This window comes from Azolla caroliniana, unplaced genomic scaffold (assembly GCF_043228905.1).
Source record: "Azolla caroliniana isolate FFs.n. ecotype wild unplaced genomic scaffold, voAzoCaro1.0.p SCAF_195, whole genome shotgun sequence".
Taxonomy (NCBI): Eukaryota; Viridiplantae; Streptophyta; class Polypodiopsida; order Salviniales; family Salviniaceae; genus Azolla; species Azolla caroliniana.
Window position 1 is genome coordinate 29,152 of NW_028230630.1, and position 26,164 is coordinate 55,315.

The 26,164-nt window shown below is 38.8% G+C and overlaps 4 protein-coding genes across 6 annotated transcripts; 2 read left to right on the forward strand and 2 right to left on the reverse strand.

The window, feature by feature from the left end:
• The first annotated feature begins 5,350 nt into the window (after positions 1–5,350).
• Positions 5,351–8,833, forward strand: LOC147848865 (uncharacterized). Of its 3 annotated transcripts, none has more exons than XM_087338015.1 (5): positions 5,351–5,516; positions 5,640–5,720; positions 7,865–7,966; positions 8,085–8,164; positions 8,564–8,833. In XM_087338015.1, exons 1-5 carry the CDS (start codon positions 5,399–5,401, stop codon positions 8,723–8,725), a joined length of 543 nt encoding a protein of 180 aa, XP_087194141.1. In that variant the 5' UTR covers positions 5,351–5,398; the 3' UTR covers positions 8,726–8,833. The 3 variants fall into 3 exon arrangements, with proteins under 3 accessions (XP_087194141.1, XP_087194142.1, XP_087194143.1); XM_087338016.1 differs by having other exon boundaries at positions 5,352–5,516; positions 7,913–7,966; XM_087338017.1 differs by lacking the exon at positions 7,865–7,966 and having other exon boundaries at positions 5,352–5,516.
• Positions 8,834–9,357: 524 nt separating this feature from the next.
• Positions 9,358–12,449, reverse strand: LOC147848866 (pentatricopeptide repeat-containing protein At3g09040, mitochondrial-like). Its single transcript, XM_087338020.1, has 2 exons — positions 10,714–12,449; positions 9,358–10,269 (listed from the first exon to the last, which is right to left on the reverse strand). The coding sequence occupies exons 1-2, from the start codon at positions 12,185–12,187 to the stop codon at positions 10,196–10,198; spliced, it is 1,548 nt and encodes a 515-aa protein (XP_087194146.1). The 5' UTR covers positions 12,188–12,449; the 3' UTR covers positions 9,358–10,195.
• A 2,624-nt stretch (positions 12,450–15,073) lies between these two features.
• Positions 15,074–20,364, reverse strand: APG10 (Aldolase-type TIM barrel family protein). Its single transcript, XM_087338019.1, has 9 exons — positions 20,214–20,364; positions 20,072–20,127; positions 19,784–19,982; positions 17,789–17,874; positions 16,918–17,019; positions 16,022–16,161; positions 15,895–15,943; positions 15,636–15,816; positions 15,074–15,323 (listed from the first exon to the last, which is right to left on the reverse strand). The coding sequence occupies exons 1-8, from the start codon at positions 20,305–20,307 to the stop codon at positions 15,637–15,639; spliced, it is 906 nt and encodes a 301-aa protein (XP_087194145.1). The 5' UTR covers positions 20,308–20,364; the 3' UTR covers positions 15,074–15,323; position 15,636.
• Positions 20,365–24,851: 4,487 nt separating this feature from the next.
• LOC147848868 (histone deacetylase HDT1-like) lies at positions 24,852–26,164 on the forward strand. The gene is made up of 5 exons (XM_087338018.1): positions 24,852–24,980; positions 25,227–25,297; positions 25,522–25,863; positions 25,934–25,984; positions 26,065–26,164. Exons 1-3 carry the CDS (start codon positions 24,968–24,970, stop codon positions 25,804–25,806), a joined length of 369 nt encoding a protein of 122 aa, XP_087194144.1. The 5' UTR covers positions 24,852–24,967; the 3' UTR covers positions 25,807–25,863; positions 25,934–25,984; positions 26,065–26,164.

Genomic DNA, 26,164 nt, shown 5'->3' on the forward strand with positions numbered 1-26,164 from the left:
CACGATGGCTAATAACTCCTTGTCATGTATTTCGTAGTTGATTTCTGCGACATTGAATTTGCGCGAATGGAAAGCCACCGGATGCAACTCTTCTTTATCGCCTTGTTGAGAAAGGATGCTACCGAGGGCGAAATCTGATGCGTCGGCCTCCATGATGAATGGTTTGCTTGTATCCACATGAGCTAGAATCGGTGCTGATGTAAAGGCTTTCTTAAGATGCCGAAAAGCCATATCTGCTTCGATGGACCAAAGAAATGCTTGGCCCTTCTTCGTAAGTTGTGTGAGAGGTAAAATAATCTTCGAGTAATCCTGTATAAACTTACGGTAGAAGTTAGCAAAGCCTAGAAAACATTGTACATCTCGTACCGACCGTGGAATTTGCCACTCTAGTACAGTTTGGATTTTAGCTGGATCCATGGCGATGCCCTTTGAGGAGATGACGTAGCCTAGAAATTCCACTTGCTTGCAGTCAAAGCTACATTTCTCTAGCTTGGCATAAAGACCATTCTCGCGGAGTCGCTTTAGTACTAATAGTACATGAGAATCGTGCTCTTCCTGGGTCTTCGAATAAATCAACAGATCATCCAGATAAATGATCAAACAGATATCCAAGAGGTCTCTGAATATATCATTTGCCATGTGTTGGAAGACTGCGGGTGCATTGGTTAGGCCAAACGGCATAACAGTATACTCGAAATGCCCATACCGCGTGCGAAAAGCGGTCTTCCACTCATCTCCCGGTCGGATCCGCACGAGATTATACGCTCCTCGTAGGTCGATTTTAGTAAAAAACTTGGCACCATTAACTCTCTCTAAAAGACTTGATATAAGAGGAAGTGCATACCTATTCCGGATGGTGACTTTATTCAATCCGCGGTAATCAACGACAAGACGAAGTGAGCCATCTTTCTTCTTGACAAAGAAGATGGGTGCACCGGCCGGAGATTTCGAATGACGGATGAACCCGCTTGCCAAGTTCTCCTCTATGTAGGCTCGAAGGACTTCTAACTCGGTGGGTGACAAGTTGTAAATTGGTCCCCATGGTGGCTCGGTTCCTGGTTGTAAATCGATGGGACAGTCATAGGGACGGTGATGAGGAAGGGTACCGGCTTTTACCTTGTCAAATACATCGGCATAAGGATGATATTTTGCCGGAAGTTGTATTGAGGAGTCCTTCTTAATAGTGCTAGAAGGATGTACTGATATGGCAAATAGGAACATTGCCTCCTTGGGTCCTTCTTCGCGTAGTTGATGGAGTGAAATGGTCGAAACTCGGTGAGTTGATTCTTGGGGTGGTCGATATCGGACTTCTCTTGTTCTCCAATCTATGGCTGGATTATGTAATTCAAGCCAAGGTAATCCTAGGACAATGGGATGCTCTGGACTACTAATTATATTAAATGATATTATACACACAAAACTACCTAGGACAACTTGAATGGGTTCTGATTCTTCTACAATATTCCCGGAAGCAATGGGACGACCATCAATGACCACCACAGATGCGGGACAAGGAAGTTTTCTTAAGGATATCTGAGAAGCTCGGGCAAAATTTCGATCCATGAAACAGGAATTAGCTCCGGAATCTAAAAGTGCTAGGACGGGTACTGGGGGAGTACTTTTAGTACTAACAATGACTTGGGCTAGGAACACATTGCTAACTTGCTTGGAAGGAATGGAACCACTAATGGGCTGTACAGATCTAGGGCTGTTGTCCAACCAAATGGCTCCTATTTTGGCTGGACTCAATCGTTTAACTCTTCATCTAATTGACTAAGGATTTCAAATTTATTTGAGATACTTGGGCTATTAGTACTATGAATACTATCTGACACTCTATTAGTACTATTAATACTATCAGACACTCCAAAGGGAAGAATTGACTCGGGTTTAGTACAGGCGACGATTTGATTTACCTGTCTTCTTGGCCTATGGGGACAATTGATGGCGATATGTCCTGGTCCACCGCAATAAAGACATAATCGATTGGCACGTCTTCGTTGCTTTTCTTCTTCCGATAACGGGCCGCGTCGACGCATGGTATCGATCTCCATCGGTGTCGAAGTATTTGCTTGAGGTGTGTCTCGTGCAAACGGTTTAGCCGCGACTGCGGCGTAAGTGGGCTCTGGCCTAGAGCGTGGTATCTGTAATTGACGTTCTGAACGCCGTTCAAAAAGGCGGTTGTCACATCGAACTGCTCGACTGATTGCCTCCGTAAGAGACTTTGGTTCTTCGGGGAAAGTTAGAAGTAGATCTTTGACATCGTTTCGCAAGCCATAGCGAAACTGCTCCATTAGTGCTTGATCATCCCAGGGTATATCTGAAGCAAGTAGGCGGAAATCCGCCGCGTAGGCAGAGGCTGGACGATCGCCTTGACGCAATCGCCGGATCTTGTTGATCGCCGTCCTGATGCTGTCGGTGTCTCCAAAGCAGGCTTTAAACTCACCAATAAAATCTTCAAAGTTATTAAGTAAGGGTGATTGTTTTTCTAGAAGCGGAGCAAACCATGCCAAGGCTGAGCCGCTAAGTAGCGTGCCTATTAGGCCGACTCGAGATGCATCAGTGGGATATCGGGAAGGATGCATCTGGATGACTAAGCGTACCTGATTAAGGAATCCCCGGAATTGCGAACGCGTTCCATCAAATTTCACAGGAAGTCCAATCTTGGGCTCTTTATGAAATCCTTGGGGACTGGATCCTTGTTGTTGCAACGCTGCTTCGAGTTGTTGTACCCGTAACGCTAACTCCCCATGTTGTTGTTGCGTTTGTTGTTTTTCTAGAGCGATTTGTTGCAGATCCCCTATCAGCCGTTGGTTTTCTTGTTCCAGGGCAACAAACTTTTCTTTTAGGCACTGTAGCTCGGAGAAAACGGATTGGTATTCTTGGGCGCTAACAGTAGCCATAGTATAGGGAAAAGGGTTGGAGGATGAGGGAGAGTGACAAGTAGGCTAGAGGGGAAAATTGGTTCAAACTGTCAGGAATAGTACTAAAACAGAGATGGAATTAGTACTAAGAACAGCAGTACTATTAGTACTAAGAGGACGGGACTGCGTAAGATTCCCGAGAGAGGAAGTGAGAAGAGGAGAGAGAGAGAGATAGCGGGAATGAGAGAGATGATGACAGCAGCTATATATTATGTGAAAAGATAAGTACAAGCGGCTAAGAGGCTTAAGACTGGCGTTGAACCAATTTGGTTCAAAACAATGCCTTGTGCCTCCTTTTATAGTGTTTTTAGGAATAATCTTGAAGCTTCTAGAATGTTCCAGAGAGATCTGGAATATACATCAATTTTCTATGATAAAGTATAAATGAAAATAATATCCTACAAAATACAATTCCTAATCTAATGGTAAGAGCTCGACCCATGTAGCATAAAGTCATGGGTTCGAGTCTTGCCATGACACTTCCAGAGAGATCTGGAATATACATCAATTTTCTATGATAAAGTATAAATGAAAATAATATCCTACAAAATACAATTCCTAATCTAATGGTAAGAGCTCGACCCATGTAGCATAAAGTCATGGGTTCGAGTCTTGCCATGACAATCAAAGCCAGAGAGATGAAGGAGAAAGTATGTTGTGGGAGAAATCATGTAGGGACTTACAAAAGCGATCGCTTGCATAAGAAAGCTCACAGAATCTTTGTATGATATCGGACTTTAGAGTTCAAATAGGTGAATCAAAGCGAATGAAGTAGGCTATGATATGGAATGAGAAAATATGAATTTCGAAATTTAGAGAGAGAGACATGAAGGAAAGGATAAAGTTGTGTTAGAAATCAGGGAGGGACAGACAAGAGCGACTGCTTGCATTAGAAAACTCATAGCTTCCTCGTAGGATATCGGATTTAAGAGTTCAAATAGGTGAATCAAAGCTAACGAAGTAGGCTATCATATGGGCTGATAAAATCTGAATTTCGAATTCCAGAGAGAGAGAGACATGAAGGAAAAATTAAAGTTGTGTTAGAAATTAGGGAGGGACAGACAAGAGTGACCGCTTGCATGAGAAAGCTCATAGCTTCCTCGTAGGATATAAGATTTAAGAGTTCAAATAGGTGAATCAAAGTTGACGAAGTAGGATATGATATGCCATCCATAAAATCTAAATTGTGAAATTCAGTGCAAGAGACATGATATGAAAAGTAAGGTTGTGTCACAAATCAGGCAGGGACAGACAAGATCACCTGTGTGAATCAGAAAGGTCATAGCTTTCTCATGTGATATGGGATTTAGGAACCCTGAGCTCTAAACTCTTAATATTTTATTGTACATAACCCCATACAATATACCGCACATCAACACATCACCGTCAAACGAAATCTCAATGGCATTTTCGACACTCCCCCGATCCATCGTTTAACATACATTAGTCTGTAAAAAAATATCATATTTTACCATACAATAGCACACAACGCGAATCCAATCAAACATTTTTATTTTTTTTTGGATTAAAAGCACTCTGATACCATATGTAATAACCAAGATCATTAATCCTAAAATAAAGACATAAGTGACACAATCATACTGAAAATATGCATTACCACCCATCCACCCCCATGCCAGAGTTGAAAGCGTAGAGGAGGAATCCCAATGTGTCCCATACCAATGAGGATCTCCACGTCAAGACCTTGGTAGATGACTAGTCCTCAACAAAGAGAGCTTCGTCGGAACCACTCATGGGTTCCCTTTGGCCAAAGAGAGTATCCCCTATTTATAGAACCTAGGCCATGTAATGACATCTACCAGACCAATCATGTGTGGGGTACCCAATGACACACATTAGGCCAGTCCAATAAAGTTGACGACTTAGATATTACAGTATGATAGCCTGCAAATAAGCACGTCAAAACCAATGAACATTACATTATGTAATGTAATTTCTTTTACATTTAAATGTGAGTGTGTGTGCATGTAGGGTAAATGTGAGTGCATGTGTGTGTAGGCTAATATGCGAGTGCATGTGCGTGTAGGCTATCGTGAGTGTTTGCTTGTAATACTAAGACAAGTTTTTTGTAACACTCACCGAGAAGTTCAAGAAGTTCCGATCGACATTAACACTCGCGGGAAAATGACCAATTAAAATTTTTTAATTCCAGACAGGTTAATGAGAAGCGGGGAAATTTCCAGAAGGGATGGGAGATAGGAGGAAGGAACGGCGATATGATGTCGGGATGGGTGGGTAGGGGGTAGTGGGTAGTGAAGTGGTGAGTGTGTGTGATGATGAATGAATTGAGTCCCATCCCTGAGTCCCATCCCATCCATTTGCGTTTTTGTTTCTTCATGATGACAGTTATATTGTTTGTTTGTCGTAAAAGCTGGGTTCCTTTTCGTGGGCATCGCATCGAACTGTGGCGGACGGAGGGGGGGGGGGAACTGCAAGAAGAGGCTTCCAGAGTGATGGCGACCAGCAAGAAGGGTTCCACGAAGAAGGCGCCTACCGCAGGAGACAGCGCGGAGCCCCCTCCTCTCCTCCGTGGCTGCGGCAAGTTCTTCTACCCCAACGGAGCAACATACGGTCTCAGTGCTCCTCTTCTTTATTTTTCTTTTTTTTGTGTTTATTTTCTCCCCCCGGGCCCCCACCCCCCACCTTCTCTCTCGTACTTGCACGCACAGTAACTGACGTTTTTCGAAATATCAGATGGAGATTGGATATTTGATGCAAATGCGTCTTTGCTTATGGATGCCCCATCTACAACAGCAGCGGCAGCAGCTGTAACAGGTACATTTTTCCTTTCCCGATAGATCTATTCTCCCTTTTCTTCTCCTTCTCATGCTGAAGATTGTGATTTTCCAATGCTCTCTGCATTAATAATCGTTTTTTGTTTCCATTTCATTGTCATCTTTTATTGCCTTTGATGTGTCATTTATCTTTTCTCTCTCATTTGGTAAGGTAGGCATTCGTGCTTGAGTCCACACGCTTCCTGATTTTCTCTTTAATAATATCCTTATGGTTTTTCATCATGCTTTCTTTTTATATCTCTTGCTTTCTTCTCTCCGTTATTGGAAATTTCTTCTTGTTAATCCATTTGATATTCTGATGGTGTACATTCATGTTGTATCCAATATATGCATCTCGTTTAGTTTTGCTATCCGTACTTGGAATATGTCTTTCATTTTGTTTACATCCCAGTCTTTCTGATGTGTGCATAATATTCATCTTCTCTTCATAGATTTAAAGTTTCTTTCATTCATTTTGTTTACATTCATGATTTCTGATATATCGGTTGTGTATATACCGATTGCCACTTGTCTTCTTTCTATAGTTGAAACATTGTCAAGTTTTTATGTGACTTAAAATGAAAGAACAGCAGAGAAGTACTTCTCACAATTGTGGTAACATTCAAGGGGAAAGGTTCCACTATCAATATTCTCTCTTGATAACAAACAAAGAACATACAGAGGAAACCTAAACGTAGTGACTTCTGTGCTGTAAGAGTGGAATGAGATCTGAAAGTAATATAACATGGTCTATACTATTGTTTATAGCAGCATAACAACATCTCTGGTATTATCTATGTAACTTGTTGCAAGAACGTTACAAGATCCTAAGTTCTGTTACATATTCGCTATCTTCTTTGTAGCAGCTCTAAAATATCCCTAGTTTATGGCATATGTGATTCTTTGTGAGAATTGAAGGCGATGCTCATCTATGTGATTTATTACAAGTATTTAAAAAGATTGCTTGTCTATTTGATTCTTTGCAACCATTGAGCATAAGAGATATGTGATTCTTTGCAAGAACTAAGTGTGGTAGAAAGGTGGTTTATTTGCGAGAATTGACCATACAGCGCGTGGTTCTTGCAAGAATTGAGTGTAAGAGATATGTGATTCTTTGCAAGAAATGAGCACAAGAGATATATGACTTTTTGCAAGATTTGAGCGTAAGAGATATTTGATTCTTTTCAAGAATTGAGGGTAAGAGTTATGTGATTCTTTGAAAAATTTGACTGTAAGAGATGTGATTCTTTGCAAGAATGTGTAAGAGAGATGTGATTCTTTACTAGAATTCAGTGTAAAATATATGTGATTCTTTGCAAGAATCAAACATACCAGATATGTGATTGATTGCAAGAATTGAGTGAATGATATATGTGATACTTTGCAAGAATTGAATGTATGAAATATTGCAAAAATTGAACATATGACATGTGATTCTTTGCAAGAATTGAATGTTTTCATTAGCCTATGTGATTCTTTACAAGTAATTGGATATTATCACCAGCCTATGCAATTCTATTCAGAGAATTAAATAAGATCTCCAGCTTTTCCGCCGCAAGATCTTCTGTTTGTCTTTTTAACAGCTGAGCAAGCTCTGGGTGCTCTACTTTATGTTTATGTTACCTTCTGCAAGGACTAAACATGGTCTCAAAGTTTTCCTACATAGGCAGTGTTATTCAATCTGGTAACTGAACCCAATCTCAGTTTATTGCAATATTAGCAATGCTAGTCTTTGTAACAATTGGACAATATCCCAAAAAAATTTATAGAAGCTAAACTATTAACTCACATATGTTACAAAACCTCGTAAGAGAATAGTAATTTTGAACAAATACTACAAGCAAAAGTAGGTAGGAATGAGTTAACATGGTGGCATCCTCTGAATTCGTCATTGTTTCCAGATATAAATTCTCCATTGTCTCCATTTGTAGAGGCATCACAGAATGTATAAATATGGGTTTATGGCTCATGTCAGACTATGTTTTCCCAATATTTTTAAAATTGTTGGCTATGTAATGAACATTCATGGGTAAAACATTCCACCCTGGATATTCACTGTATGTACAAATGTATTACTAAAAGGTTCTGTCTAGACTCCATACCTCTGTGTTGATTTTAACTGCTGAAGTGATGTCAATGATTTAGAAAAACCAAAAGGTGTGCGATTTAAAGATGGAAAAGGTGTCTTTATAGATGGAAACTATAGCTATGAAGGGGAATGGACAAAAGATTTAGCTAATGGAGAAGGTTCATGATCTCCATAGTTTCTTGTACTATTTCATTACTGTACATCATGTCTATATTTACATTTTGGATAGATTTAATGTTTGGAGATTTTTACAACATTTTTTGGGGACACGATCAGGAATCTTCAAGTTTGCAAGTGGAGCTGAATATCAAGGGCAATGGAAGATGGGTACCTATTATGGAACTGGAAAGTATAAGGTTTTACGTCTGACCCTATGTTTAGCTAGAAAATAGAATAGCCAATTATGCTAAACGTTTTTATTGCTTTTACGGGTAATGTTAATAAGAGGTGTAGTAACAGGAATTACAGCTCCTCAATAATATCTACGCATATCTAGATTAACTTCAAGCACTTGCATCGTTTTACTTACTCGCAACATTGAAATTGTGCTTGCTTTAGTGTGGTAGAAGCACCTAAATGTCAAGTTGCATCTTGTTTTCTGTAAGATCTGTGTTTTTCAAATAATGTTTTAGACCTGAATCTACTCTGATGGAAGGAAGATGTGATTGCTTTAGGCAATCAATCAAGTAATGGCGTCTCATTTTAGTGAATATAGTTCAATGTGTATAGACATTATTTGCAAACCATTTATGCAGTGGGCAGATGGGCGTAGCTACTCAGGTGAATGGAGGGAGAACAAAATGCACGGTAAAGGTGTTTATACAGACAAGGATGGTCATAATTGGACTGGTCAGTTTTTTCATGGAAGTGGACCTGGACTGACTTGTGATCTCCAAAATCTTCATCCTGCAAAATGAGTGTTATATAAGAAAGGTTCAATGTATATTTTTTGTTTCTTTATGTGAAATTGAAGAAACTATTCTTAAATTATAATGAATCTTTACATAATTTTATAAAACTCACAATGAGAATAGAATAGATTTTTTTGGCCGAGGTCAATTTGACCTATGGGACCAATGAATAATTGCAGAAATCACAGAACTGTCATGATTCAATTTCAAATTTGCAACCATTAAGCTTGTAATAGCTACTTGATGAATATGAAAACTGCAGAAGGTACCAAATTTGTCATAATTATTAGTGAGATGATTGAAGTTTAATCACCAGAATTACTGAGGGCAGAATATATATATATACATGCAAACAAACAAAATGATTTAACCAATGTTTCTGGGCTTTCCAATCCACAACTATTCAAATGGATTTAGTATCCAGGAGAGCTTAACTTTGAGTTTATTATTTCCTTACATTGTATTAGATGAGTGTAAACCATTTTTGGAGCATATTAATGCTTTACATTACACACTAAACCCACGATGTGCATATTGAAGGATACTGTAACCTTCAAATCTTCCATACATTTGTCACTTCAATCATGAAGTAGATATGATATGATAATGTCTGTACAAGTAGAAAGATAAATGTTAAGTTGTTTAACCATGGTCAACAAGTCAATTGCATACCAATACGTTCGAAATAGTCATATATTTTTCAGCTTGAAGACGAGGGGTCATTCTGCTAATGTGCATAGAAGGGTAATCGTCTCTAATTGTTTGTACAAGGGTGATTATCATTCCACAATTGTTTATGCAAGGGTGATCATATCTAATTCTTCTTTGAAGCGGCCACCTGCTAATGTCAGTAGAAGGATAATCATGTCTAATTCTTGTTTGAGCTCTGATATAGTTTCATAGTTTCTCAGAAGCAGCATTTTTATAACTGATCCATTGGATAAAGTCCTTACAAGCATTTTTTGAACCTTATTTCCAAGATGAATGTCCAATTGATGGCATTGCAATAGATGAGTAAATATATATCACAAATTTGCTGAGGAAATATGAGAAGAGCCCAGATGTCCCAGGTTGTGCATGTGTGTCATGGATAGTAGCCTAGGATGGGCCAAGGATAATAGAGAGAGGAAATAGTAAACTTTTAAATGCACCCAATTGGGCAAAAGCTCGATATCATCAAAAAAGCAGGCATTCAGATATGTAGTCCTTTAGTCAATCAATGTTGCCATGATGAAAGGCCTGTTGAGTTACTCTCATGTAGTTACTGTGGCCTGCATCATCTACAAGAAGTGTCATAATGAGAAGTCCCAGCCTCCTTATAGATCCATGGAAATATTGTACACTGATCACATTTGTACCAATTGGGACGAGATCATGACTGCTTATAAGTTTCAACGGTAATTATTAGCTCCTAAATATCAGCATTATAACCTTGTGAATGCAAATTATGATTGCCAATAATTTCACACTGATTCATTAATACAATAATGTAGGACATTTTGCCTTCATTCGGCTCGTGATTACTTCAGCATCAAGTCCTCTTCCAATAGCTGCATAGATATTTGATAAAACAATGTAAGGTTTTGGATTCTGTGGTTCTAATTTGAATACACAATTTGCAGCATATTCTGCATGTTCTACATCCATAAGAGTCTTACAAGCACTGAGTAATGTCAACCATGCCACTGGAGTTGGCTCATGCGGCATGTCATGTATCATGTTCTTTGCTTCCTCTAATCTACCTACCCTTCCATATAGGTCAATCATGCAATGATAATGTTCTACCAATGGGTTGATGCCATAATCTTCTCTCATTAAAGCAAAAACATAATGGCCTTCATCCACAAGGCCTGCATGACTACATGCAGAAAGTATGCTAAGAAAGGTGATTTCATCGGGTTTTGGACATTCGTCCCTCATCATTCTAGATAGATGGATGGTTTCCTCCCCAAGACCACTATATGCATATGCACTTATCAAGGTAGACCATGTACAAGCGTTTCTTTTTGACATCTTGTTGAAGACAAATTGAGCTTCATCCATACTCCTACACCTCCCATAAAAGTGAATAAGAGCATCTTGAATGGCATTATCTACATGGAGCCAATTAGAAGTTATATAGTGGTGGATTAATTTCCCTCCAATGAGAAATGACTGATGAGCACACGCAGAAAGGATGGTAACGAAGGTGATGGTATTCGGTTCAATCCCAGTTGAATACATTTTATGAAAAAGCTCTATGCCAAGGCTTCCTAAGCCATGTTGAACATAGGCACTGATCATAGTGGTCCAAGATACTTCATCTCTCACTGGCATTCTTTCAAAAACATGGCAAGCATCAGTAAGCCTATTGCAGGCTTTAGTGTAGATATTGATCAGGGTATTTCCTATCATCACATCAGACTTTAGATATGTGCATCCCATAATGCAAGAATGTAACAATTTTGCTTTTCGCTGTAGATTTGGGAGGGCACATGCCGAAAGCACATTGACATAGGTCACGCGGTTTGCTTGCATTCCTTCAAGAAACATCCTTTGGAAAAGGTCAATTGCATCGTCGTTGTGACCATTTTGAGCAAATATGCCAATCATTGCTGTCCAAGAAATAGTATCCTTCTTAGGAAGTCTAAGAAAGGTCTCCCAAGCATCTTCCACAATGTGAAGCTTTCCATACATAGTGATAAGAGCATTTCCAATGACAACATTCTTCTCAAGAGGTTCATTACTCCCAACAATACAAGAATGTATTTGCTTAGCTATACCTGTACTTTCCAATGTTGTAAATGCTCCAAGCAAGCTAGTGATTGTTACTTGATCCATGATTTCGCCACATTGTTGCATTTGAATGAACGCACGAAAGGCATCCTCAGACCGCCCATATTGCACATATGCATTGATGAGAACTGTCCAAGACAGTGTGGTATGGGTGGCAACAGTGCCAAACGAATGTTCAGCTTCATCAAGGTGGCCACATTTTGCATACATGTGGATAAGGGCAGTTCCTATGAAAATATCTTCTTCAACCTCATCCTTGACAATGCATTCATGTACATACATGCCTCGAGCCATGTCTACCATGCCGGCACATGCTGAAAGAAGGCTTGTGAAAATATGTTTGTCAATGGAAAACTCTTTGGCCAACTTCATCTGGTTAAAGAGATGAAGGGCAACTTTTCCCTGGCCTTTTTTGGTGAAGGCAGAAATGATGAACATCCATGAAAACTTGTCTTTGTGAACAATGCCATCAAACACTGCTTTTGCATCTTCCAAGGATTCACAAAGGCCATACATCTGAACAAGCAGGTTAGATAAATAGGTGTCGTGTTCAGACCCATTCTCAAGTACGACCTGGTGAACTCTCCTGCCCTCAGATATGACCTTGGTATTTCCACAGCGATGGAGCAGAGAAGCTAATGTATCGTGGGTCTGTGCGAGGGGTCGAGAGAGCATCGATCGCATAACACTCATGACCCAACGAACCGGAAAAGAGCAAACCCCATCCGGTCCATCACTAGCTGCTTATAGTAGGATCTGTGCGAGGGTTCGATAGAGCATCGATCCCATAACTCTCTCTCATCGCCCAACGAACCGGCAAACAGGAAAACCCCTCCCGTCCTTCACCAGCTGCTAATCGTACGACCAATAATACTAGATTAGTGCGCACGGCAAGAACAAAGCGACTCGTTATGCTCATCATGCTACCATCCCTTTACATCTCATAAAACTCTGGCCACCTGCATAAAGCACTAAAACCTTCTCCTCCCAAAACTCGGGCACATATATAAGTGTCTTCAGAACGTTGTACAATTTTTCACGATCTTGCAAGAAATTTTGAGATGTGCGGTCACGAGAAGACCTTATCCTCTATTTTCAGTACTTATCAACATAACTGAACCAAAACACTAATACATAATTGGGATGGGGGTAATTAGATATTGTTTCAAAGATGTGGGTTATACATGTATATGTATGTCTTGTGAGTATATTCTAGTTTGGCACACTAAAATGGTGGAGGAAGCTTGCAAGTTCCAATCTAGGGCAACTCAAGAGATGAAGAGTGTCTCAATGTCTAGGAGGCAAAAACAAGTTTACTTTTGTCCTAGTTTGTGGCTTGTCAACTAATAATAGAGCTAGGAGGGGTGGTATCAATTCATGAGCAACTAGATAGTCGAGGAAAGAGATTCCCATATGCCTAGTTTCTCGTTAAGCCTACCTAAATTGTTAGGCGTAAACTTGCTTTTTAGGAAAGCAATAATAGTTCCGAGAAAGAAGACGCATCGTCGGTAAAGGAATAGAATAGATGGTTTGCCGTCCATGGGACGAGATCAACATATCATCTTGTCCCCTTCCTAAGGAGGTTTACTATGTGGTAGCAAAACCTCTCTACGTGTGAAAATAATGCAACACATATATGTGTTATGATACACATCTAACAAGTCATCATGTTTCTCACGAATTACCTTATACAATGAGCATGCTATAAGTAACTAATATTCATCCTCCACTACATTATTATTGCATACCTCGCCACATATCTTCATATTTGGCTTATGATGCCATGATGTTGCCTCAAAAGCAAACTTGTGTGGGTGAGTTTCTTAATATTTGTATTGTAATATTCCAATTTAGACTTTTTAGCATCTTGTGACTTCATCCTAATGGTTGCTACTAATTTATTAACGATGATCAGGTACTTTATCGCATCACTTGAAAGCTCCAATATCCCCATCACTAAAACCTTTTCATAATCTCAAGTACCCAACCAGATGAGAGGACTCTGCTCTTATTAGTTTTTCGTATCTTGTGTCCTGTGTTTCAAGCTTTTTTGGCAATCTATAATTGAGCATATTCTAGATTTTTGTGATATACTTGTATACTTTTTGCATGCCTAATGCTCCATCGCTTGAGTGGGTCATCCAATCTTTCTTCTTTTGTAGCCTTGTTTAGTATTTATTCCTGTTTATTGATGCATAGACAATAGAGAGTGGGAGATACAGACACCCTTGCTTGACCCCCATGTTGCTTAAAAATACTTTGAGAAACCACTGCCCATTTTTAATTGGCACCGAACTTGCTCTTACAATCTTATTACAAGTGTCCTACACTCTAATAACATTCTGATCTCTATCATTCTTTTCCAAAGCTCAATCCTTGGTACAATGTCAAATACTTTTTTGAAATCCAAGAAACAATAATATAGTGTTCTCCCTTGAAGTCTACTTTCTCACATAATAACTTCTATTAACATCTTCAATGAGCACACATGATTTTGTTGGGGAACCTCTTCTTTATTTAAAGAAGGCTCAAAACTAAGTTATGATTATACACATAACCGAGTGTTGAGTTTGAACATGTATCATGATGGTTTGATGGAATAATCATGGTCAAGAGAGAGCCCTAGAGGCAAGATAGCATCATTGCTCAGTTTGTTTCCTGACACGCTAATAGTTTGTTGTTTATAGAGTGCTTGTGCTTCTTAAACCTTTGAAAACTTAGCCATGTGTTACCCAAACCCTCATTAAATCCCTAAAGGTGTATATCTACATATTTGCACTGACCCTAAAATCGTTCCTGGAGGCATGAAGGTTTTTCATTAAAGTTGTTTATACTCATTTTCATGGTCAAGGGGCAATTTTGGACTCCCAAATTCTTGGATTCATAGTTGTAGAATTCTACTATTGAAGTTTGTGGCAAAATGAGTTTGACATGGTTTTATAAACATTTTTCCAAAAGGATCTCCCAATATGAATGAGGCTCCTGTTACAAATGTGGCTAGATGAATTTCTTACACATGAATTTGATTAAACTCAGATGGTGGTTTTGTTGTACTATTAGTTAACAAGGTTATATCAAGGGAGGAAATAGCATGAGCAGTTGAGAAGAGTTTGGTATGAAGCAAAGAAACTCAAGCATGTGACTACCTCACTACATGGAAGAGGCTAAAGATGTCAGAGGTTTTGCAAATGCTAGATGGTGATGACAATCTTGGGAATTGGTGGAAGATGTTGCAGAAAACTGAGAAAGATAGGAGGTAAAGCTACAGAGCAGGAACATGCATTCTCTGCATGAGAACATTGAGTTGAAAATATGTGTATCCAAGACTAGGCAAACTATGCCCATATAATGTGATCAACGTTTCCATTGGGAGCATCATTGTTATGACTTCCAAGTATGTTCTACTATTATGGAAATCTGTATACATTGTTCTGTATGTAAAAGATCGTGAAAACATGAAAGTATATTATTATCTCCCAAATACTTCATCGTGCTGCCTTCCAAGTATGTTCTACTATTATGGAAATCTGTATACATCGTTCTGCATGTAATAGATTGTGAACACATGAAAGTACATCGTTATCTCAAAATACTACTAGAAAGCATTAGCATAATAAAAGATTCAGAATACATGAAAGTACATTATTATTTCAAAATACTTTTAGAAACCGTTAGCATAAAAACAAGCTGAATGTAGTATTCTTCATACATTTTGCTTGATTTATACTCAAGCCGCAAAGAAACAAAATCCAATGTTTGAAAATGTCTTCCAAGAACTCTATGACTGGTTTTTGGAAAATATACCAATGTGTGGAAAATGGGGTGAAATCTGCATAAATAAAACCAGGTTGAGATTCTTGACTCACTAAAGCAAGGGAACTAAACTATTTAAATATGCTCAAACTAACAGCAACTTGAAATTTTGATGATAGCAAGAGATGCCAATGATTAATGAGTTCACAAAGTTAATGGAATTTGATACAAAGCTGCCCCGCATGCATACAGAAAAGTTGTTGACCTCAAAAACCCAATTTTTACATGTATCTATGTTTGAACAGGCAAATACATCTAGTGCATATACACAGATATCTAAAACTGTGCACTGAAAACCTGTTCTATTCTACAAATCTTAGACATATACCTCAATTTGCTGTTGGTTTTTGCTGTTGCTTATGCCAATGGACGACATCAATGTAAGGCAAGTGACCCCCAAAAATGTCTAATGCACTTCCCACTGTAACATTTACAGCGCCAGCTCCAGCAACGCAGATCAGTTCAAGGTCAGAAATACTCGTTACACCCCCTGCATATGTCACGGGTATCTGTAACAAGACCAAAATTTCAACGATTATCAGAAACCTTGAAATTTATCGCGAAAAAGAAATGTTATCTTTGCTTACAGGTGACCATTTTCCAAGAAGAGACACCAGCTCTTCGTCCACACCAAGTCTGTTGAATGATTCATTCCAGCATCAAGAAGTAAAATAAATGTCAAGCTATAGATAGATTTGGTGATTAGTCCCTTACTGTTTGCCTTCTACATCAACTCCATGAACAAGAAACTCGTCAGCATATTCGGAAAGACTTTCCAGTGCAGATTCTGATAAAATAAAATCGGTAAACCTTTGCCAACGATGAGTGACAACCACATAACTGCCACCCTGCACCTGGAACACCCATCATTAAACACCAGTGGTATGTTTTCAATCCAATGTCAACATAAGCATGTGTACAAACAAATGTAATATTAAATAATCTAACCACAATGACCACACATGCTTTATTAATAGCTACATTAGTTCAGATTACAAAGGTAAACTAAAAAAGGCTGGGATTAAAAAGTATAAAATCCAACACCTATAACTTATTTTGTTGCATACAATGCACTGGTTGAGCTTCAATATTTTACATAAAACATTGCTTTACATCAATATCGGTAGTGATGTTTATAAAAGTTGATGCTTTCAACAATATAGCATTGGTAGGAGAATGTTCTGAGTTGGCCAATCATTACTTGTACAATGTGAGGGATGTGCACGAATAGAGACCAAAAATCTTATTAAATATTCATATGCTAGTATGCAGTAGATCTAACAAAAAACGGTTTTCAACAGAATGCCCAATTATAATATCTGGTTTACAGCATAATCCATAATATTCGAGCTTGAACAATAAGCACTAATGGATTATTGTAACATGTAAAGATGCTAGTTAAGAGCTACCACATCTCTTGCAAAAGCATTTACCAAAGGAATAGAAACCAAATATTCCAACCTACAAGGGCCTTCACAAACTATGCTATATCTCATCTGAATTCATCATGCTTATATTGTTAACCACTTTGATGTAACATGAACCATCAAATTTCACATGCGATGGTAGATCTTAATGGAAGGTAGTTTCAAGAATTAAATAAAACTTACTTTTCTTCTGCAACTAAGGTCGACTACAACCCTGTTTTTTCCAACAGCTTGTACAAGTTCCTTCAGCTTTCCCATGTCCAATGTTCCATCACTAAATATATACTGCATACAATGACAAAAGTTTTTCCTTTCAGACGCTTCAAAAGTATAATATGAAGAAACTAATTTTGTACTTTTGCTCTTGTCTCATCATTTCATTCTTTGAAAGTAATTATCACTTTATTCAAATTTTTCTTGACAGTAGCAAGAAAAATAATGAGCAAACGTGGGCTAAGGACTCTAACATAGATTGATTTTTGTAAGGTAAAGAGCACTTGTCATGGGATGCTAACTTCAACAAAGCGTCTTTCATCTGCATCTCCGGCACTGCTGTACCATGTTTCTCAAGGCCTATGTGTTTGGAAGATTATCCTTTGCACTTGTCATGGGATGCTAACTCCAACAAAGGTTCTTTGATCTGCATCTCCAGCACTGCTGTACCATGTTTCTCAAGGCATATGTGTTGGGAAGATAAAGTTTTGTACTGTGTAGAATTTGAGAATTCGCTTGAAGGATACCGATTTCAATCCTGAGCTTGAGCTCTCTGATCACCGAGATCAAAAGTACATCCAATAGAACTACTGCATCCCGTTAAATACTAAAAACTTTATTGAGCTTTAGCAGAAAACAGAAATAAGAGAAGCCAAGGATATATAAAAGCTAAAAACTTCATGTCACAAAAGAGCATTGCAGGGGAGCTCTTCTCTCAATAATAAAAAACTCTTCTTCACTTCAACAACAAACTTTTCTAGACCACTTTGATCTTTATATGCCAAAAATCATTTACAGAGACAAAACTTTGCAAAGGTTCAGCATGAGTATGGAAGCATACAGAAGTGACTATAACATGGCTTGCACCAGCATCAAGGTACTCTTTTGCATTGCTTGGAGTCACACCACCCCCTAATTGCAATCCTCCTGCAATATCAAACCATTAACAATTAATAGTTTCTCACTCTCGCATCTGTCATAGAAGATTGGAAGTATATCAATGTGTTCCCAGGAGAAACTAGTATGATATAATAATCACTGATTTTATTTTGTAAGAATCATACACATTTTCCAAATGCCTAAAGTCACAATATTTATACCATCCAACGTCATTGCAATGACGAAGCTTTTTGTGCAATTGCTATAATTTTTAGAGAACAGCAGAACTAGTAACATTTTCGACCACTATGCCGGTGTCAATAGATGTATTACGTGTGTATAATTTGTGGTGTAAGCACTAAGAGTTGGCAACGGCTCCGCTCAAGCCTGAAGCAAACCATTGAACCGGTTTAGACAGTTTAGCGGTTTGGTTTGGTCCAGGCTGGAGCCTCCATAACCGGTTTGATCTTGGTTTGGCAAGGCTCAAGCCAAACTGAACCGTTTACAGCCAAACAGGTTTGTAAACCGGTTAAGGCTTAAACAGTTTTTGGCCAAACCGTTGTAGTGTTAACCGGTCTACAAACCAATTCCGTTCAACCTTGAAAACTCTCAAACCGGTTTAGGCTAACCGGTTCGGTTTGAACAAGGCCAAACTGGTTAAGCCGAAACCAAACTGTTCCTGATTCCTAGCGTGCATCCTTCAATGGAATCTATCTTACCAGCTATCTTGATCATACAATATTTGTACAGCCCTGCAAACTATAAGCTTCAGAAAATGCAGACATGATTGCCAGGGTGATATGATTTAAAGTTGCCAAATTTTGACAGGTCAGTTACAGTCAAGTTACATATGGGACACAGGAGACTTGTTTTTCAAAGGAGCACAATGTAAATCAAGAGATATACTGATAGTGGTTTCCCCACCAAGCGTTGTTTGGATCTAACTTGACTTGTTATAGAGGTAACAAAACCTTGAAAACTCAGTCCAAGTGCTATTGAACTTGACAAACATACTAATCACACCGATTCCTTGCATTGACATCAATAAACAAAAGCATGCGCATAGAGCTTCAATCATGTATGGATGCACTAATAGAGACCAGGTCTACAAAGTGAAAACAGGTAATTACTTCCATTTACCACTCAGAGGAGGATGTTAAGAAACAAATCATCTCATTAATGTCAAGCAGTGGGATATGTTGTTGATGGCACATATCTACAATCCACCAATGTAGAAACGTGTTCATATGTTCAGCATTTCGACTAGACTGCGTAAACCAGTCCGTCTACTGTTTCTCTGAGAGGCAGGTATCTATATAAAGAGAAAAGTCAAGGAGGTGGGCCTCAACAAGTAAGATTGTTTGTGTATATAGCTATGTAACAATACTCTTAGACATGTATGGAAGTAGTTGGTCAGAATAGGGCACATCCCAAAGCCAAAAGTTGGTCCTGTCAACGTATCCCTCACAACCAAATCAATGGACTTTGAAATAAAAAAGCATCACTTTACAGTAGAGTTTCTTGACTACATTTAGCTATGTAAAGATACTCTTAGACATGTATGGAAGTAGTTGGTCAGAATAGAGCACATCCTAAAGCTGAAAGTTGGTCCTGTCAATGTATCCCGCACATCCAAATCAATGGACTTTGAAATAAAAAAACATCACTTTACAGTAGAGTTTCTTGACTACATTTAGCTATGTAAAGATACTCTTAGACATGTATGGAAGTAGTTGGTCAGAATAGGGCACATCCCAAAGCTGAAAGTTGGTCCTGTCAATGTATCCCTCACAACTGAATCAATGGACTTTGAATTAAAAAACATCACTTTACAGTAGAGTTTCTTGACTGCATTTACTCATGAAAAACAAACTTCCACCCAGATATTGTGGACCATGGATTGTTTTTTTACAAGAGATATGTAGCACGGAGCCAAATAATGCATGTTAAAACTTGCCTGGAAATGCTTGCAATGCTTGCAATGCCGATTTCTTACTTGCCTCATCGGATCCCAGCATTATGACATGGCCACCAAATAGTCCATCCTTTGCATAAAGTCGAGCAAACTCGGCCGCTGATTTCTCTGTCTCAAAGTTGGTCACAAGAGTAGTTCTATGGTCAGAAAGAGTGGATCCAACAATCTGCTTTACCTTACCCTGAAGGGGTCGAACAAAGTTTAGAACGCTGAGAGAATGAATCACTCAGAAATCAAAACGATGGGAAAACCAGGATAGATTTAGCTTACCTGGTGTATGTCGATACAGGGTCTGAATTGGACAAGTTTAGGAATGACCTGTGTTGCTGCGAAAATGTTTCAATCAATCGTTTCAGGGAAATGCTCAGTGCTCGTGCCATCAACATCCTTAGGAACAGGGCTCAGGATATACCAGTTATAGAGGTGTCCGACGCAGACGCAGACGCAGACGCAGAGACTGGATCCCGATGAAGAGAGAATGATGAGTGAATGAGCTCCATTCTCATGGCCGGGATTTGATGAGACCGCTAGTTTAACAGTTGTTCAGACTTCAGGGTTCTCAAGAATCCCTAAGTATTTATATGCAGTGAAGTAGTAGCCCATACATATGTACATAGTTCAATCTCCCAATTGATGGCCAACGTTTGTCAACCACCTTCTAGCGTCACGTCAATTAACGATATGTGATCCTTCCTAAATTCAAGTCAACTTGAAACGTGTAGCAAAGAAAGTCATTGTTATTGAATTGCCGACATTGTGGAATGGTTGGAGCTCAACAATGTAATCCAATTAGTGTTTATGCAATATGGCATGAAATGAGGTTGCTCCTCTATGTTCTTCATCTTTGAATTGAAGAGCCATGTCATCCCAATGGCACTTCCATGTTTGTCCCTAGGTAAGAAAGAAGCGATTTTTCTTTGCATGCCTCTTTTCAAGCAATCTACTCCACTTATGTTGTTGACCGCCATGGTACGACGACTCTTGCATAGTCAAAGACATGTCCCTTAGTCGATTTTCTAATGTTTGCATCCTCAGTATTGTCAGAGTCCAAATATTTTACTGTCTCCAATGCTCAAATCATGGTTCCATGTACCTCTTGAGTAAAGCATGATTCGCTTCACCACTTCCTCGTACTTCTTGCAAGGATCTTACATGAACTATTCACCAATCCCTTTGCATATTCAATGCTTGGCCTCACACCCGCCATGACAAACATCAAGTTGGCAATAATGGACGAGTAATGAGCATTCAACGTCTATTCATTAGTGGCATTGAACTTTAGACAATCCTTCTCACTCGTCGAGTTAGTCAATATTAATGGTATATATCAGTAGAAGGTGAACACATTGAATGCATGACCTTGATTTATATATTTTTTACATTTAAGTGCTTTTGTCTATGCTCCTTATCACAACATAGGGACAAAAGACCCTTTTATAGGTTTTACATCTTCTATCTCTCCTGTTACATAGTTTTCTCATGCCAATGCCAACGTTCTTGTTGGTAAAGGACATGTAATGAAGCACACAACATGTATTTAATAGCCCCCTTTACCTAATGAGCATGTGATCGTGGATGCACTACTTCACGCAACATTTTGACGTGTGGTGTAGTCAAGGGATAGTCAAGAGTGGATGAGATTATTATAGTCAGAGGACATTTGACGTTAAGTTTGTCATTAATTTACCTTTTTATTGGTTCATGGTTAACACCCTATAAAATGTAATATGGGAAAAAGACGTTGTAAACGGCTCATAATCATGTCAATGGAGTGAACTCAACGGACTATCAATAAAGAATGTGCTTGTGCAAAAAACTTAACCTATTTTAATACATCCACTAAAATACTTAATTAACACAATAAGTTTATGATGACAACCACCTTTATGAATTAATCATTAGAGAGAAACCATGTTAGTACATTTAACGCAAACACTTACGATAGAAGCTCAAAGTTTGAATTATGACTAATGATGAGCATCAAAGCTTTGTGCGAGAGAGGTTTGGGGTAAGCTTTAAAGTAACTCAGACTAACAACAAGCAAATGTTTCTTGTGCATTGTTTGAGACGGATATAATTTTCATTGTTCCATACAATGTCCAATAGCTTGTCAATTTTGGAGTTACATTTCTCAGATTTGGCAAGTTTTCTTACACTCTTACTCGGTGCTAAGACATTGGGTGTTTGCACAATACATATAGGTCACTTGAAATTACAAATGAAGATTGTTTTCCTATTTCTGGGATAATGGGGATTGCGTCATAATTGGGATATGAGCAATGATTTTGTATTAGATGATAGGCCTGGAGTCGAAGCATGAGCCATTGCCGACTCTTGCAGATATCCAATGGAAACCATGAAGTCATGGGTTCAACACCTGCATTTCATAATGGCATCTAGTAAATTAAGATGGTGAGAAATTTGGGTCTTGAACCCACAACTTAGGGCTACAGTAAGCCAATTACAATAAGGGGGGGGGATGATGGAAGATAGTGAGAATGGAAAAGAGAAAATGAACAATTACACCCAATCACTTGATAGTAGAGTTTGACGAATCATGGTTACATCTCCCTACTACCTATTGGAGAGATTAGACTTGATTAGACATATTTACCAAGGGAGAGAAAACACACAATGTGTTTACACTACTTACGACTCACAATCCCAATAACACCAGAGGAGTTTCTTTTAGTTTTCTAACCAGTGGTCAATGTGAATTTATTTATCATTGTTAAAATTTTCATACTCTTGTGTTTCTCATACAATGACTTTTATACATGTTTTTGATGATGTCACAACTCATTGTTCAACGTTAAATGCAGAAATGTTTGTTTATAGGTGGACAATCATCACCATCTTATTCAAGTACCAAACTTATTAAGGGATATTTATTATTCCCATGTCACACCTTGTTTACAATACATGGCATTTCAATTGTGTGCCCCCACCTATCTAATGACCAATAAACTCGGGTACAACAATATCGGTCTGGGAGCATAATTCTTCATTTCATCGTCTATCTCATTGATTTTCTTAGCTCTCCTATGACCCATTGTGTCCTCTCTTATATTTCATCACGAGCTATTAGGTCAAGCCTAGGTCTTTTACCTTGTTTGACTATGTCTACTCATCCTCTCCATTATTTTGTTGACATGTTGTTTTGTGAATCCTCATCCTTTCCATCGATCTTTTGCCCGCCCTCTTAAAAAATATTCCATTCATTTGAATAACATTTAATATTCTCATTTGACAAATTTGACCTTTGGGATAATGCTTCCACGTGAGTGATATGCATAACCGGTTCTCACAAAATTGAATGTCACGTATGCACATGTGACATAGGTATATAGCAAAAGTTTAGAATGATACAATGCCCCACCGACGCCAAGGTTTGTCATATAATTGCATTAAGAGTTGAGATTCTTTTTGTTCCCATGCAAAGACCATGAAAACAACAATAATCATGATTGGCAGAGAATTACCAATCTCTCGACACTTTGTCAATTGTTAATAAACTAATCCCAAACCTTGTTGTTAAGAGGAACATTACTTTTTGATCCGTAAAGTATTAGTGTATAATTTATTTAACTACAATAAAAAATGGTTTATACTATGTGAACACGTGGCTCAGACTTGATTTTAACTAATTTGGATACCAAAATTTACAACAAAATATCTCCCCTACATACATATGGTTGATTTTCTATGCATATACATTTACGAGAGGTTGAATCTTGCTAGTTTTATCATATGCATCTTTTTAGGTTAGATAAAGGGCAATGCTACATAATATCAACTATTAATATTCTCCTTATTGTCGTTTATATTTATGTAGTTGTCTTCACCATACAAAGAAAATATATGTTAATAATGTACAAAAAGAACGTAACATAGACACACAATAATGCACACATAAATATTACATACTTTTATCTTTGGAATACGAAGACAACAACGTAAAATGACTAAATTAATTGGTTGTGAGGTTGAGGTTTACTATACTTCCTAATCAAATTAGCCACAATTTACAATTCAACGACGATTTATCTCACCCACTTATCCATGAGTTTGGAGGCGGTATATCTTATCCCCACCCCAAGCCCATGTGAATTACAAGGATTGGAACTTGAGAAGACTATTAAATCAGGGTAGGGAGGAGTTTGAGCCAAGGTTGGAACTATATAATTGCGAAGATGGGCCTAGGTAGAACCAGTAATACAAGGGATCCAAAAAACTTTGACATGTCTCTATCCATGCGGTAAACTTAGGAACAATTGTGTGGGCTTCATAGTTGTTAAACCATCAATGATCCCTTAACTAGCAAATATTGCAAAAGTTGGGATCATGAAATATCATTGGTCAACCACATAACAATGAAACAATTCTTGGCCCTTGCACACATTGTTTAAAGTAACAGTTGGTGAGTCCGCAATGCCCGGAGTGGTTAGGCCAACTACAAGGAGAGGGATGCCTAAAGTGCTTGTGGGGTATCCTTTGCTCTTTACCAAGTAGAGCTAGCGATTGGAGTGAAGTTATAACAAGGTTGCCATACTTGAAGCATTGAGGTTTAGCTAATCGGTTCTTGTTCAATTCAAAAAAGTAGAAATATGGTAGAGAGATCGAGAAGCATGAGGGCCATTGCTTTGTTGTCCGGACAGGTGTGAAATTTGGCCAATACACTAAATTGTATTAGGGTTGCATGTGAAAGGGGGCGGCAACAGCCCCCCTTCCTCCTCAGTTCTCACCAAAATAAATAAAATATGTATGTATGTATATTCCTTGTTTTACACCCACTACGTTTCCTATTCTTCTCGCTCTCTCCTTCTCTCTCCTCTCTCTCTCTCTCTCTCTCTCTCTCACACACACACACACACACACACACTCTATGTATTTATTTATACGCACCACAAGAGTTTTCTCCATCCTCCCTCTCAGTCACTGTTTGTTTCTGCCCTAGGGTTTCTGTCTGTCACACACACACATACACATACACACACGCACACACACACACACACACACACACTCTCTCTCTCTCTCACTCTCCCTTTCTATTTATTTACACACACCCCGGCAGTGTTCTCGACTCTCCTTCCTTGCCCTTTCATAACCCTCGCTGTTTCTGCGGTACGGTTTATTCTCGTCTCCTAGCACACCTGCTAGCAAGCCATGGAGTTTTGGGGTAATTCTCGTATTTCTCTTCTTCAAATAATCGCTCTTTCATATCTGTGCGCATGCCCATCCATGCCTGTGTTTTGCGCTCTGTCCTTGGATTTTGTTGTACCAGAATCGCTCTTTCATGTCTCCTACTTGTGGCGTTGTCGAATCTCGGACTTTTTGTTACGGCCTTTTCTTGTCTCCATGCTTCTCTGATGTTTGGCGTTACGAGGATTAAGTTTTGACTTTTAGCTCTCGTTGTTTGCTTCAGGTCTCGAGGTTCCTAGCGGCAAGCCTGTCACTTGTTCTCCCGGTGAAATCTCTTACATACACGTCTCTCAGGTATGTTGTTTCTTCTTACGTCTGTATCGCTGGAACATAGACAGAATACTGAGGTCATGACCTCACCAGTCTTTGATTCTCATACCATCGAGGTCATGTCTATTTCTTTTAACGTCGGGACTACCGTGGTCATGTCATGTGCTGTTATTAATTTGTCATGCTACTGAGTTCATGCTACCGTGTTGATTCTCTGAGAACTGAGAAGTTTTCCTATTATCTGTTAGGCTGCTCTGGGTGAGAACAAAACCGGGAAAGGGAACGAACGCGTTGTGCTGAAGATCAAGGTCGATGGGAAAGAATATGTCCTAGGGACCCTCTCTCAAGGGAAGCTGGACCAGACTGCTCTAGATCTCATTGTCGAGAAAGAGTTTACAGTTTCGCATACTGGTGCTAGCAGTGTATACTTGACGGGATATAAAACGGATGCCCATGAACACGATGATGAATATCCTTTTTTACTGTTAATATATTTAATGACAACGTGTTCAAAGCTTTTTATTTTACTTTAGTTGTCCTTGACCATACCTTCTCGTGAACTGAGCTATCCGATGAGGAGGGTTTATCTGGTAAGAATCTATCTTCATCATTTGTATACGCATAATTGTGAATGATTCTTAACTCTCACAGTGAATGCAGACTCCGAAGAGGATGACTTAATGGCTCCTATTTTATCTGGAAAGGAGAATGGTACAATGAATTCTTTGTATTTTGTATGGCTTTAAATCTGTGGTTATTGATGACTTTTACGGTTCTTTTGCATTGAGTAGGCAAGCCCAAAGTTGGTAAGGCTGATGTTGTAGCAAACAAAGAATCAGGAAAAGTTGGCCAGAAAACAGAAACGCCTGCTGTTACTGTCGAAAAGACAGT

Bases quoted from the DNA above. Each gene is read 5' to 3' on its own strand.
- LOC147848865 (XM_087338015.1), top strand. From the start codon at position 5,399: ATGGCGACCAGCAAGAAGGGTTCCACGAAGAAGGCGCCTACCGCAGGA. The intron at 5,517-5,639 runs GTCTCAGTGCTC...TCGAAATATCAG, and splicing joins CCCCAACGGAGCAACATACG to ATGGAGATTGGATATTTGAT. The intron at 5,721-7,864 runs GTACATTTTTCC...TCAATGATTTAG, and splicing joins AGCGGCAGCAGCTGTAACAG to AAAAACCAAAAGGTGTGCGA.
- LOC147848866 (XM_087338020.1), bottom strand. From the start codon at position 12,187: ATGAGTGTTATGCGATCGATGCTCTCTCGACCCCTCGCACAGACCCAC. The intron at 10,270-10,713 runs GTACATGGTCTA...ATATCTATGCAG, and splicing joins GATGTCAAAAAGAAACGCTT to CTATTGGAAGAGGACTTGAT.
- APG10 (XM_087338019.1), bottom strand. From the start codon at position 20,307: ATGAGAATGGAGCTCATTCACTCATCATTCTCTCTTCATCGGGATCCA. The intron at 17,020-17,788 runs GTATGCTTCCAT...CATTGTATGCAG, and splicing joins GCCATGTTATAGTCACTTCT to TATATATTTAGTGATGGAAC. The intron at 15,817-15,894 runs GTAAGCAAAGAT...GTCTTGTTACAG, and splicing joins TTCTTGGAAAATGGTCACCT to ATACCCGTGACATATGCAGG.
- LOC147848868 (XM_087338018.1), top strand. The intron at 25,298-25,521 runs GTATGTTGTTTC...ATTATCTGTTAG, and splicing joins CTTACATACACGTCTCTCAG to GCTGCTCTGGGTGAGAACAA.